Raw genomic sequence first — 13,695 nt, forward strand, 5'->3', positions numbered from 1 at the left:
CATGTTGGTTGGTCGTCTGTACTCCTTCTTGAAATTCCTATTGGTGCCCTTGCTGCATTCTAGAAGACTGTCTAACGACAGCGCGGGGTGGCCACACTAACAGGTGGGAAAGCCGGGCGCAAAACAGGAGGCGGAGGGTGGCCCCCTCTGTGAGACCCTGCTATCCATCCGTTCCTCCTTTCCAGCCTAGTTTACCAGGCCCAGAGCGGGCTGGGACAAAAGAAAAGAAACACAGATTTTTCCTGCTTTTAGGAAGCATGCATGGGGAAAGGAGTGGGAGAATTGACTGAAAAGAGACCAAAAAAAGTAAAATGTACATTCCTACAGCTGAGGAGTTATCATGATTAATACCAAGGCAGGAGGGCCTTACCCAGAGGGGACATGCTGTAAGTTATAGGAGCAGGTGGAGCGCGCCTCGGGGACTTTGCACAAGCGAGGCAATGACAAGAGCGACTTTCCAGGCTCTGGGGGCTTAGGGCCCTCATGAGTCAGGAAGGCAGGAGGCCGGGGGCGCGGAGTGGGGAACCGAGTAGGGCCGTATTGAAGACGCAGTCGGGAGCGGCTGAGGGCGATGCTGCAGCAGCTGGGTGAGTCATTCCACCTGTCGGAAAGCAAGGAGGCCGCGGTGGGAGGCCTTGCAGGACCCTAGGTGGGAGGGGCGCCGCGGATGGGGGTGGGGCCGCGGCCTTGGAGCGCCGAGACCCCGCCCACCCCGCGCACCTCGCGCGCGGGCTGAGGAGGTCTGGGAACGCGCGCAGCTGCAGGCGGCGGCGGGGAGGGCGGGCCGCACGTGCACGCACTCCTGCGGGGGGCGGGGCCCGAGGCCCTCCGGCCAGCTGGGTCGCGACCCCGGAGCCCGAGGAAGGACCCCTTGGCTGGCGCCCTTCCGGTCCTTTTTGGACGCGGGGCTCCTCCGCCCTCGCGCGTTTAAGCCTGGGACAAGCAGCGAAGTCGTCGGGGTCCCAAGGTGAGCCTCCGGGTGTCCCGACCCGGCTGTTCAGCCAGCGAAGCTCACAGTATCGAGTACTTCCCTGGTTTCCATTTTTCGCTATTTCTAACTTCCCTCCCTCGGGTTTGGAACCCTGCGTCCTGGGCTCCTGGAGCGCACCCGTCTCTACTCCTGCACAGCCCAAAGGAGAAGGTATGGCCCTGGTAGCGGGTGTTGCGCCATCTCGGAAAGGCTTGACTCCGCGCGGGTCACCTCGCTGCAAGGGCGCAGCAGCTGGTGTGTTTGGCGGGCGGTGCTGAAGAAATTCCTGGAAAGGGGGGCGGGTGGCTCAGGATGACCCGCTCCGAGTGCGCCCTGGGAACAAACAGCGTGGGAAGGCCCTTTCCAGGGACGCCTGTGCTTTGCTGTGGACAGCCGGCCCTGAGCCAATCCCTGCCGGGCTGCCTCCTAGAATCTGGCTTCTGGTGCGGGTTGTCCAGGTTCCGCGTGGCGCGGAGGGAGTGCGTCCTTCCACCGCTGACAGGGCTAAGACTGGGGTATGGCTTGAGGCCGAAACTCAAATGTCAGTTTCCTTAGGTGAAGGGGCCCCTCTTCTTGAAGCCCTGCCTCTCAGGAGGTCAAATCCCAGACTCGTTGTATTAAAAATAACGTATATTGAAGTATAATTTACATGTGATGAGATGCCCAGGTCTTAAGTGAACAGAGGGACAAATAGATACACACACACACACCCCATAGTGTAACAAACACCACAACCAGGAGCTAAGATAATGCCATCATACCAGAAAGTTCCCTTCTGCCTCTGTCCAGCTATCCCTTCTCTGAGGTAACCATTAACCACCGTTTCGATTTCTTTCACCGCAGATTAGTTTTGCCTGTTCTAGAAATTGATATACACAGAACGGGACTTTATGTTGTCTTTTTATGTGGATTCTTTCACTCAGCACAATGGTTTTGTGATTCACTTCTGTTATTGGTTGGAAATGCAGGCGACATCCGAAGCACTCCACGGGGTTGGTTGGGGGATGCCTGGGGGAGGCCTCTCATGGGAGCTTGGCCTTTGTGAAAGATGGTGAAGACCGCCCCAAGGGGAAGGTGGGGGTCTTGCTATCCATAGCAAGGTGGTCCGTCCCTATCACTGGCCTCAGGCACAAACTCCAAGGCAGGCAAGGGCAGGGGAACGCTCTGTCATGGAGAAGGGTGTGGTGGTTGCTGCAGACTTGGGGGGTGGAAGGTTGGGGGCGTGGAGGGGGCAGAGCTCTGTTCTCTGTGGTCTGGTTCTCATCTGTTTGTATCTTCAGTGTCTCACCTTCCACTTAAGTTTAAGGGTGAAAGGTGTGGGTACAGGGAAATGAAAGGACCAACTCGTGCCATGGGCAGGGGTAGGGGTGCGGATGGGTGGGGTAGGTTCTGCGGAGAACTGGCTCTCAGAAGGCGGCCGCCCCAGGTGGGCACAGAGCATTGGTGCAGACGGAGACTGGCTCCCTCGGACAGGGGCGGGGAGCACCTGTATTGGCATGGGGGACTTCATGGAGATTTGGGGGTTCAGAGTTCTCCAGCCTTGCTCTGTCTGCCTAAGGTACCCCACTCCTTCCCCACCAGCTCCTTAACTGGTGGGGTTGAGTGTCTGTCAGGCTCTGTAAGTCTCCAAGCCTGACGTGAGGCTCCAGGCTTGTCTGTGGTGGTATGGTGTAAATCACGGGCCGTACAATTCACCCATTTCAAGCGGATGAAGCAATGGTTTTGAGTTTATTGCATCAGTTTTTAAAAATTGTGGTAAAATATATATAACATGAAATGTCCCATTTTCACCATTAAAACAATTTTTTAAAATTAACTTATAATGTATTATTTGCCCCAGAGGTACAGGTCTGTGATTCATCAGTCTTACACAATTCACAGCACTCACCATAGGACATACCCTCCCCATGTCCATCCATTTTCACCATTTTTAAGTGTAGAATTTAGTGTCAGTAATTACATTCCTAATTTGTACAACCATGCTCCCTGTTCCCAAAACGTTCCCATCACTTCAAGTGCGTCCCCTGAAGGATAACGCCAATTTTCCTCTCCCCCAGCCCTGGTAACCTCAATTTAATGTATGTCTCTATGGATTTGTCCATTATGGATGTCTCACGGAGCTGGAATCGTGCAGTAGGTGGGCCGCTGGGACCGGCTTGTGTCTTTGAGTGTGATGTTTTCAAGGTTGACCCGTGTTGTAGGATAGAGCTGTACTCTGTTCTTTTTCATGACTGAGTAATATTCCATTGTGTGGCTATGCCCAGTTCATTTATCCATTTGTCCCCTGATGGACATTTGGGTTGTTTCCAGCTTTTGGCTGTTGTGACTATTGGCATACAAGTATCTGTTTGAATCCCTGTTCTCGTTTTTGAAGGGAATATGTATACCTAGGAGGGAAATTGCTGGGTCCTATGATAATTCAATGTTTAGCTCTTTGAGGAGCCATCATACCGTTTTCCACAGAGACTACCCGATTTTTCCATCCCCTCCAGCAGTGTGCAAGGATTCCAGTTTCTCCACCTCCTTGCCAAAACCTCTTGTTTTCCCTTCTAAAAAATCATCGCCATTGTGGTAGGTGTGAAGCAGCATCTCACCTTCTGTGTTTTTTCTTAATTTTCGAATTGTGGTAATTTGCGGTCTGAACTATGTCTGAACTCCTTCAGTGGTATTAAGTGCTTTCCCACCGGTGTACGCCCCCCACCACGTCCAGAACTCTCTTCGTCTTGCTACAGTGGAGCTCTGCATCTGTTCAACTCGAACCTTCCGTTGTCCCCCTCCCAGCCCCAGGCAGCCATCGTTCTGCTCGCCGTCCGGTGACTTATAAATGGGATCGTACCGAGTTTGCCTTTTCGTGACTAGCCTCTTTCACTGAGCCTGACACCCTACAGTTTTGTCCATGCGGTAGCCTGTGTTGGGATTTCCTTTTTTTTTTTTTCTTTTTTAAAGATTTTATTTATTTATTTGACACAGAGAGAGAGATCACAGTAGGCAGAGAGGCAGGCAGAGCGAGAGGGGGAAGCAGGTTCCCTGCTGAGCAGAGAGCCCGATGCAGGGCTTCATCCCAGGACCCTGAGACCTTGACCTGAGCCGAAGGCAAAGGCTTAACCCACTGAGCCACCCAGGTGCCCCAGGATTTCCTTCCTTTTTAAGGCCGAATGATATTCCCTTATATACATAGAGCACCTTCTGTTTCTGTGTTCATCTGTGGTTAGGCGTGTGTTACTCCCATGTCTTAGATACCGTAGATAATGTTGGTACAAACATGGATGTACAAATATGTGTTTTGAATTCTTCTGGGTGTATGCACCAAGGTAGAATTGCGAGATCATAGGGTAAATCTGTTCTTTTTTGAGGAACCGACAGTGTGCAAGGGATCCCATTTCTCCACATCCTTTCTCATTCTTATTTCCTGGGTTTTTGTTTGTTTGTTTGCTTGTTTTGTTTTTTTGTTTTCGGCCTCCGTATGCCGTCCTGTATGGATATGAGCTGTATCTCACTGTGGTTTTGATGCACATCTCCCTGATGAGTCGTGGTTGTCATCAGCTTCTTGTGTCCTCCTGCACCATGGGTCCAACTCCCCAGGATCTGTGATCACTGCTGACCCTGGAGGGACTCGGTGCCACAGCCACCTGCCTCGGAGGGCCTGTTTCCATCTGCCCTTCGGCCTCTGCCGATGCTAATTGGCGATGCCACAGCCTCACCCCGTGGGCCAGTGGGGTCTCCTCTTCTCTGACAGAGAGGTTACCCACGGACTTCTCCAGTGTGTGAGCAACACCTTCCCAGAACCCCATGTTCGTGAGCCAGGGGACACAAGCACTGCATCAGTCACGGTCTTGCTGAAAACGGGTGGCACCCTCAAAATTGGGTAATTTTTTAGATTTTATTTATTTATCTGACAGACAGAGGTCACAAGTAGGCAGAGAGGCAGGCGGAGAGAGAGGGAGAAGCAGGCTCCTTGCTGAGCAGAGAGCCCGACTCGGGGCTCGATCCCAGGACCCTGGGATCATTACCTGAGCCGAGGGCAGAGGCTTTTAACCCACTGAGCCACCCAGGTGCCCCTCAACATTGGGGTATTGAGTTGAATTTATATGAAGGGAACTTTACAAAGGTGTGGGCAGCGTTTAGGAAAAACACACAAGGCTGGTGAGGTGCCCAGGGCTCTAGTCATGGAGCTTCTCGCGGAGCTTGCGGGGGCAGGTTTCCCTGGGAGGCTGGGGGAGGGGGTGTCGCAGTCCCTAGTCAGGGTCTCAGGATGGCGGCGCCTGGGCCAAGTGGCACATGCACACGAGACCCCCGGGGCGCAGCGGGGCGGGGCTGGCTTTGCCACAGCCCTCTCGGCAGCAGCGGGACCCAGGGACACTAGTCAGAGCCTCCCCTCCCGGCTGAGAGCTAGTGTGAGCTGACCCTCTGTGGCAGCCCGCTGTGTGGAGGAGGAGGGGGAAGGGCTCAGGCAGGCACCCAGGAGGCCTCGCTGCTGCTGCTGCCACCAGGAGGGCTCAGCTCACGGCCTGGTTGAGTGTCAAAGTAGGAGACATGGCAGCAGATGGGAGTAGCTGTGACCTCGGGGCTTCAAGCCTCCCCCGCGCTCGCCTCTGCCACTGGGGGAGCTGTCCCTGCCTTTCCAGAAGATTCCTCTTACACTCCACTGGGCCAGGAGTTTACTTGTGCAGCAGACCCAAAGAGCCAGAGACTTCCAGCTCTTTCTGCTCTGGAAAAGTCCCTGAGGCAAGGAAAATACAGTTGGCTGGGTTACCTGCTTGGAATGAGCGAAGGGAAAAAAAAAAACCGCAGCAAATGTAAATGACCCTGACGTGGACCCTAACTTTGGACTCCTCACACTGGCAGCCAAGATGGACACTGGGCTTGGACCCCACCCCAGGGCGGGGGAGGGGCACACAGCGGGGGATGTCGAAAGCTTCAGACCTGGTGGCTCTCTATGTTCCCGGAAATGTGGCTCCCTCAAATGTGGCTCCCTCGGCTCTGCCCTAGAGACGGGGTCCCTCTGGAAGCCTGTCCTGCCCGTGGCCACTGTCCCCACAGGTCAGAGCCCCTGCTTCCCCCTCGGAAAGCATTTGGAACAAACTCCATGCCGAGCACACACGGACCTAGACAAAGCCTCCAGGCCGCTGGATCAGCAGCAGTGACCCTGTGCCGCTCGCTCTGGCAGGCCTCTCCCTGGGTGACGCAGGCCTGGGGAGCCCAGTGCCCAGAAGCCTCGGGACAAACTGGCTCAGGGCTGAAGCCCTGACCACCTTCCAGAACCACAGCGCTCTCCTTGCCCTGCCTGGACAGTGGGACTCACCACGTCATATTTCTGTCATTTCGGTATGTGACTCTGTCACTAGGCTTCGGGGCTTATGAGGACAGCGGCGCCGTGTGCTACGTGCACGGGAGCCCCCAGCCCAGCGTCTACACCAGGATCTGCCGAGAGGTCACCGGGCCCCTCCTTGTGGCAAGCATATCACCATCCTATTACCCGCCCCTTCCACTTCTCAGTGTTCTGGGATCATCAACACTGTTTCTGTTGTTTCCCTGTGGGTCATTTAATGGCGTGGAACCAGTGCCCCATTTTACGGGACATGGAGCTGTCTCCAGTGACTAGTTCCTTACGCTGTGAGTTACCGAAGAAAGAGACCGAGGTGAGCCCAGGGCTAGGGGCACGATGGCCTGTCAATGTGTTTGCTCACCTAGAACCTGCTTGTGGCCTCCGTGAGCGCAATGTCCTCACCCCACACACCCCCTCAGCCACTCTCAGGAGCTACCTGGCTGGGCTGGTTTAAAAGGGACCCCCTCGATGACCTGCACCTTCTGTACAACACTTCTAGATGACATTGCGCTGAAAATACTTTTTTCCCCCCTAAGATTTTATTTATTTATTTGACAGACAGATATCCCAGGTAGGCAGACAGGCAGGCAGAGAGAGAGGGGGAAGCAGGTTCCCCGCTGAGCAGAGAGCCTGATGTGGGGCTCGACCCCAGGGCCCTGGGATCATGACCTGAGCCGAAGGCAGAGGCTTAACCCTCTGAGCCACCCAGGCGCCCCTCACTGAAAATACTCTTTGCTGAGCACCTGCTGCCTGTGTTCCGTACACCGGAGGCCTCCTGCTGACCACAGCCGGGGTTCTTCGAGCCCCGTGGTGGGATTGGTTAGGAGCTGGGGTTGCTCCCCGTTGCCCTGGCCCTGGCTGGTCCCCGCATCTGACACTGGCTAAAGGCTGCACAGAGCTGGGCTCTGTGGAACCCGAGCTCCTGGCTGGGGTGCCGGGATGCCAGGTGTTGCTAAGTCTTAGGGGTGAAAATGCATCAGACCAGCTGCCCTTTTCCCAGGGGCTGTGCCAGGGGCTTGACCCCACTTATCGCTCAAGGTCCTTTGATAACAGGGAGGATGGATCTCGGGCTCCTCTGGCTGGGCAGGGCTTGGGGCTGCCCAGGGGACTTAAAAGCAGGGCCCCCAGCATGGTTGTCCTGTATCATTCTGACGACGGCAACATGGCCTTTCTCTGGCTTCTCTCCTGCTTTGCCCTTGTGGGGCTGCCTTTGGTTGTGAGTGTCGGGACCCCAGGGGTGGACTTACTAGCCCTGGAGCAGGCTGAGGAGGAGGGCCGGAGCCCTCAGTGGCTCTGCTGCCAGCGCCACAGAAGGAGCTCGAAGTGCCCTGTCCAGGGCGAGCCCTAGGACCTGGCCACAAGGGTGTTTGGAGTCCTCTTCCCTGTACCTGGGGGCCTCTCCCCAGAGGCTGCCGGGAACACCGGGGTCCTTCTGCGGCTCTCTGAGCCAGGAGGGTGCCAGAGCCCAGTCTGGGCCTCTGCTGAGTGCTACAGCCCCAGGCGCGGCTCAGGCAGGGGTGCTGTGAGCAGAGCCCGGTGCGGTCTCTCCTCGGATTTTCATCTGTTGTGCCAGGCATATGTGAAGTCCTTTATTTTCCACTAAAAAAGAAGAGGGAATGGTAAAAAGTACAGGAAATAATATGACAACCACGAATCTACCATAGGGTTTTGCAAGTATTACTTTCTTCTTAAAACATGAACTAGGGGCGACAGAGAGAAGGAACACAAGCAGGAAGTGTGGGAGAGGGAGAAACAGGCTTCCCGCTGAGCGGGGAGCCCGATGTGGGGCTCAGTTCCAGGACGGTGGGATCATGACCTGAGCCGAAGGCAGACTGAGCCACCCAGGCGCCCCACACTACGTCAATTTTAAAGCGTGCCCGGGGCACCTGGCTTGGTGCATGCAGCCCTAGATCTCAGGGTGGAGAGTTCAAGCCCCATGCTGTGAAGAGAGCGTACTTTAAAAACAAAAGACAGGGGCACCTGGTGGCTCAGTGGGTTAAAGCCTCTGCCTTCAGCTCAGGTCGTGATCCCAGAGTGCTGGGAGCCTGCTTCCTCCTCTCTCTCTGCCTGCCTCTCTGCCTACTTGTGATTTCTGTCAAATAAGTAAGTAAATAAACAAATAAAAACCAAAAGACAAAGTGCTTTTCCCTGCCCATGTTATGTTATAGATTTATCCCCACTGGTGCGGATACCCGTTCACTGTAAAGTGGTCAGCTGTGTAAATTCATCCCAGTTTTGTTCCAACGTCTTTGCTGTTATGGAGAAAGCGATTGGTATGCTGACGTGTTTTGGCAAGAATCTGCTGTGTTGAGGGACCGAGGGGCAGCAGGGCAGGCGCTGGCCTGTGTTACCCTGGGGAAGGCTGCCTGTCCTCGGGGGCTGCAGGAGCCCAACGTTGCTTGCACAGGTGCTGAGAATTCCCCCGGTCCTCACGGACGTATGGAGGACACCTGTCTTTTCTCAGCGCCTGGGACAATTCAACCCCACATTTTCTGTGTTCCCCATGTGTCATTCGATGGGGCAGAACCGAAGTCTTGCTTTCTTTAATAATTAAGAAATGTAAACTTGATGCATGAATAGTTCCTGGCTCATTCGATTAAGCGTCTGCCTTCGGCTCAGGTCATGATTCCAGGGTCCTGGCATGGAGACCTGAATCTGGCCCCCTGCTCAGCAGGAAGCCTGCTTCTTCTTCTCCCTCTGCCTGCCATTCCCCCTGCTTCTGCTTTCTCTGTCAAATAAATAAATAAAATACTTAAAAAAAAAAAAAAAAAAGATGAGCTTAAGCACTCTGTCCTTGAAGACCACCTTGCGGAGAAGCACAGAAGCACCGGCAAGCGTGGCCCCCCTCACTGCCATGCCCCACCTCCAGGCCCGACTTCCCTCCTGACTTGAGGCCAGTGGCTGTGTGTGGCACTGTCCAGGGGGTCGGGGCAGGGGAGGGGCCCTGACCCCTCCGGGTCTGCTGTGTCCCTCCAGCCTACAGGACCCCCGACAAGCTGCGGCAGGCGGCCCTGCCCCTCCTGTCCAACGCCGACTGCATGAAGTTCTGGGGCGGCAGGATCACCGACGTGATGGTTTGCGCGGGTGCCAGCGGCGTGTCCTCCTGCTCGGTATGGCCCGGCTCTGCCACCCTGGTGCTCCCCTCGGACCTCACACCACCCCTGCTCAGCCCAGAGGGCAGGTCCTCTCTGCGCGTGTCTTGACCCCCTCGCTCAGGCCAGCTGCCCAGACCCCAGCCCGGACCCGCAGAAGCAGGGGCCTCTGCCCGAGGGCTCTCTCTGGCCTGGGTGTGCTGCGGGGCTCCCGGGGGCCTCGGCGGCCACGGCCCCCTCACGCCAGCCCCCGGGAGCTGGGCGCTTGTGGCCCCTTGCACAGGCACTGGCCGGGTCAGAGGGTTGGCCACCTGCCCCAGGCCCTCCGGGAGATGGTAACAGAGCCGAGGCTGCTGTGGGGCCCACATTGAAGGGTCTCCTGCTTGGTCACCGTGCCCAGGCATGTCATTTCTCTGCACAGGACCTGGCCTGGGGCAGGTCAGGGCACACTGGGGCCTTGGCACCCCACTTTGGGCTTGGAAACTAGTCCTTTGTCCTCCTGCAGGGCGACTCTGGGGGCCCCCTGGTCTGCCAGAAGGCTGGAGTCTGGACCCTGGTGGGCGTCGTGTCCTGGGGCAGCGGCGTCTGTTCCACCTCTGTTCCTGCTGTGTACGCCCGCGTCTCTGAGCTCATCCCTTGGGTTCAGGAAATACTTGCTGCCAGCTGAGCCCGTGATTCAATGATGAGCTCATAAAAGCATACGAGGGAAGCACTGAGTTCACCTGTGTCTCTGTATGGTCTAGGAGGCGTGGGGCTGAATCTCTGTCACCGGCCCAGGTGGCCGTACCACCTTCTCTGTTCACATTCCCGGCTTCTTAGGGACGCTCTGATTCTCCTCCTCCCTGCTCAGGACTCTACCATGGGCTCCAACTGAGTTGCTACCTGTTGGACCCAGCTTTACCCAAGGAGCTTTCTGGAAGGCAGTGGTCCTTGGCTAGGCTATGCAGCCCACAGCCCTGAAAGGTGGGCCCTGGGACCAAGATAGCCAGCCCATGAAGCCTTCTCCTGTGACCACGTGCTCCGGGCCCCTTCGCCTGCCTTTAGCTCCCACCGTACCCAGTGCCCTTGGCCCTTCCCTGCCTGGGATCCCACACCCGCGCAGGCTCGACTCGTGTTATGCCTCCATATGGATCTCCAGTCCAGCACCGGAGCTTGGCACCGCTGTTCTTTCAGTTCCCTCTTTGTCCTCTGTTTCTGGGATTCAGCAGTTAAATCTAGAGGCCGGGTCAGACTTAGGTTCGATGCCGTTGGCCCCGCTGGAGGGGGGAGCCGACTTCCTTCATCAGACCAGTCAGGACTGGCTGCCTCTCTTCCCGTTAGGTGAGCTGATCCGATGCGCACCGCCTGGATTCGCTGGTTCATCTGGGGCTTGTGCAATGGGGGCAGCTTAATTTTAACATGGATTTCTCCTCTGTTGTCTGGAATAGTTCCCGAGGGACGCCCCCACCTATCAGACAGTTGCCCAGCAGCGCTGTTCCTAGAGCATGTGGAGGGGAAATGTTTACCAACTTTTCCTTTCCGGGTTTTTTGGGTAACACTGATGTATTTAAGAGAGAGAGAGCATGTGCTCCCTGGGGAGGGGCAGGGGAGAAGGAGAGAGAGACTTCAAGGGCACTCTGCACTGAGGGCAGAGCCCGATGTAGGGCTCTGTCTCATGATGCTGAGGTCATGACCTCAGCTGGAATCGAGAGTCAGCTGCCCCACAGACTGAGACACCCGGGTGCCTCCTTTACAGAGTTTTTAACGCCTTTTCTCTCACTGATTTTCGGGATGTTTGCCCTCAGTCATCCTCCAAAAGTGATCCAGCCCATGATGTTTTTGTGTTCTAGAATTACAACATTCCTGCAGATTTCGGTGTATACAATAGTGGGGGCCCTGGGGGGCTCAGGCAGTTAAGTGTCCGACTCTTGATTTCAGCTCACATCATGATCCCAGGGTCGTGAGATCAAGCCCCGCGTCGGGCTCCGTGCTGACCTGGAGCTGCTTAAGATTCTCTCCCTCCCTTGCCCTCGGCCCCATCCCCAGCCCCTCTAAAAAATAAAAAGATAAATAAACATTTAAATGTACACAAAGGTTTCTCTCCGTTGTAATTATTGTCCTTATTGAAGCTCAGACCATGCCTCGGCCGGTGGGAGCTTCTCCCCTTGGCTTAGAGACGCGCTGACATCTGAAACAGGGTTTCAGGGTTTCCTCGCGGTCTGGGGTGACGAGATGCCCCCGGCTTGAGTCAGCTCTTTGTCTAAAACCTCCCTGTACTATTTCATTAACTCGATGCTACGGTTAATGGGTAGCTTTCTTTTTAAAAATTATTTATTTGCGAGAGAGAGAAAGAGCGTGGGAAGGGACAGAAAGGGAGGGAGAGATTCTCAAGCTGACGTCACACTGAGCACGGAGCCCCACACGGGGCTCAATCTCATGACCCTGAGGTCATGACTTAAGCCGAAACCGAGAGTTGGATTTTTTAACCAACTGAGCCACTCAGGTGCCCCTGGAGCAGCTTTCTTAAATTCCTTTCAGAATGTTTGTTATAGGCACGGGGGTGCAGAACCTCAACTGATATTCTTGTGTTTCTCCTGCATCACGTCACTTTCCTGATGTTATTAACTTGAATCGCTCGCTTGTCGATTCTTTGGGCTTTTCCGTGTGTAGGATCATGTCATGCACAGATAGAGGTAGCTGTACTATTTCCTTTCCCATTTCAATGACTTTTATTAATTTTTTTCCCCTCTTGTCTAATTTGTTCTGACCATAATTTCCAATACAGTATTTGCTCGCAGTGGTGAGAGCAGACACCTTGTTTTTGTTCCCGATCTGAGCGGGAAAGCTTTCACTCCTTCACCATTGGATGCAACGTTATCTGTGTGTCTTTTTCATAAATGCCCTTTAGCGTCGAGCAGGTTCTTCTGTATTTTTTAGTTGTCTGTGGGCTTTTTATCATGAAAGCCTGTTGAATTTGGTCAAAGGTTTTTTTCTGCGTCATTTGAGATCATCATTTAGGTTTTTCTTCTTTCTGTTAACACAGTGTGTTCCACTGATCCATTTCTTATGTTCAGTCACCCTCGCAAGCTTGGGATAAATCCCATTTGGCCACGGTGGGTAATCTTTTTAGTACCCCTGTGGATTTGGTTTGCTTATGTTTTATGGAGGACTTTTGCTTCTATACTCACGAGTCATGCTGGTCTACAATTTTCTTTTTTCGTAACGTTTCATCTGGGTTTGGTATCGGGTAACACTAGCCTCCTAGTCATTTTGTGTTTATTATTTGTTATTTTCTAACCTCTTAGTTTGACCCTGTGGCTCATTCATTTTCTGCCTTTCCCCTTCCCTAATATAAATATTTCAGACATTAAATTTCCCTCAAAGCACGGCTTTCATTGCGGCCCATCAATTTTTATTTATGTCGTCCTAAGTTTTTCTATCTCCATTATAATTTTTTCAATTTAGGAGTTATATGGCAGTGTGTTCTCTCCTGGTTCAGTGACTTTTTTTTTTTAAAGATTTTATTTATTTATTTGACAGAGGGAGATCACAAGTAGACAGAGAAGCAGGCAGAGAGAGAGGAGGAAGCAGGCTCCCTGCTGAGCAGAGAGCCTGATGCGGGACTCGATCCCAGGACCCTGGGATCATGACCCGAGCGGAAGGCAGAGGCTTTAACCCACTGAGCCACCCAGGCACCCCTCCAGTGACCTTTTTATCAAAGAATGACATAATACAAGAAAAAGCACAAACTGTGGGTAGTTCGATGAACTTTTTTTTTTTTTTTTAAATTTCAAGTACAATCTACGCCTCCACATGGGGCTCAAACACATGACCCCAAGATCAAGAGTCGTGCGCTCCTCCGACTGAGCCAGCCGGGTGCCCCAGTTAGATGAATTGTTGTGAGATCACAGTCACACAGCAAACTGACCCGGGAGTAGCACTGAGACCGGGTCGCCCCTTCCGTCTCGGTGCTCCGGTAGCCTCGGCAGAGCCGACCTCAGTGCCAGGGCCTAGCTCTGCCCCTTTGGAACTTCATACACATGGAATCATAGAGTTGCACCCTTGAGTTTGCCATTCTAAGGTTTTTTACATCTTTCCTTCAATCAGAGGAATCTATAGGTCCTTCACCCAGAGAGTTGTATCCGTTTCTGTTTTTTTCTTCATCTCGTTTTCTGGCACCCCTGTTTTCTAGACACCGGCATTTCCCTTTTTTTTTTTTTTTTTAAATTTTAATTTTTATTTTATTTTATTTTTTTTCCAATTTATTTATTTTCAGAAAAACAGTATTCATTATTTTTTCACCACACCCAGTGCTCCATGCAAGCTGT

The 13,695-nt window shown here is 53.8% G+C and overlaps 1 protein-coding gene across 1 annotated transcript; it reads left to right on the forward strand.

Annotated features, from left to right (window-relative positions):
- Positions 1-571: 571 nt before the first annotated feature.
- Positions 572-10,055, forward strand: LOC122911487 (chymotrypsinogen 2-like). Its single transcript, XM_044256225.1, has 4 exons — positions 572-587; positions 6,316-6,422; positions 9,248-9,406; positions 9,894-10,055. Exons 1-4 carry the CDS (start codon positions 572-574, stop codon positions 10,053-10,055), a joined length of 444 nt encoding a protein of 147 aa, XP_044112160.1.
- The last annotated feature ends 3,640 nt before the right edge of the window (positions 10,056-13,695 follow it).

This window comes from Neovison vison, chromosome 7, assembly GCF_020171115.1.
Source record: "Neovison vison isolate M4711 chromosome 7, ASM_NN_V1, whole genome shotgun sequence".
Taxonomy (NCBI): domain Eukaryota; kingdom Metazoa; phylum Chordata; class Mammalia; order Carnivora; family Mustelidae; genus Neogale; species Neogale vison.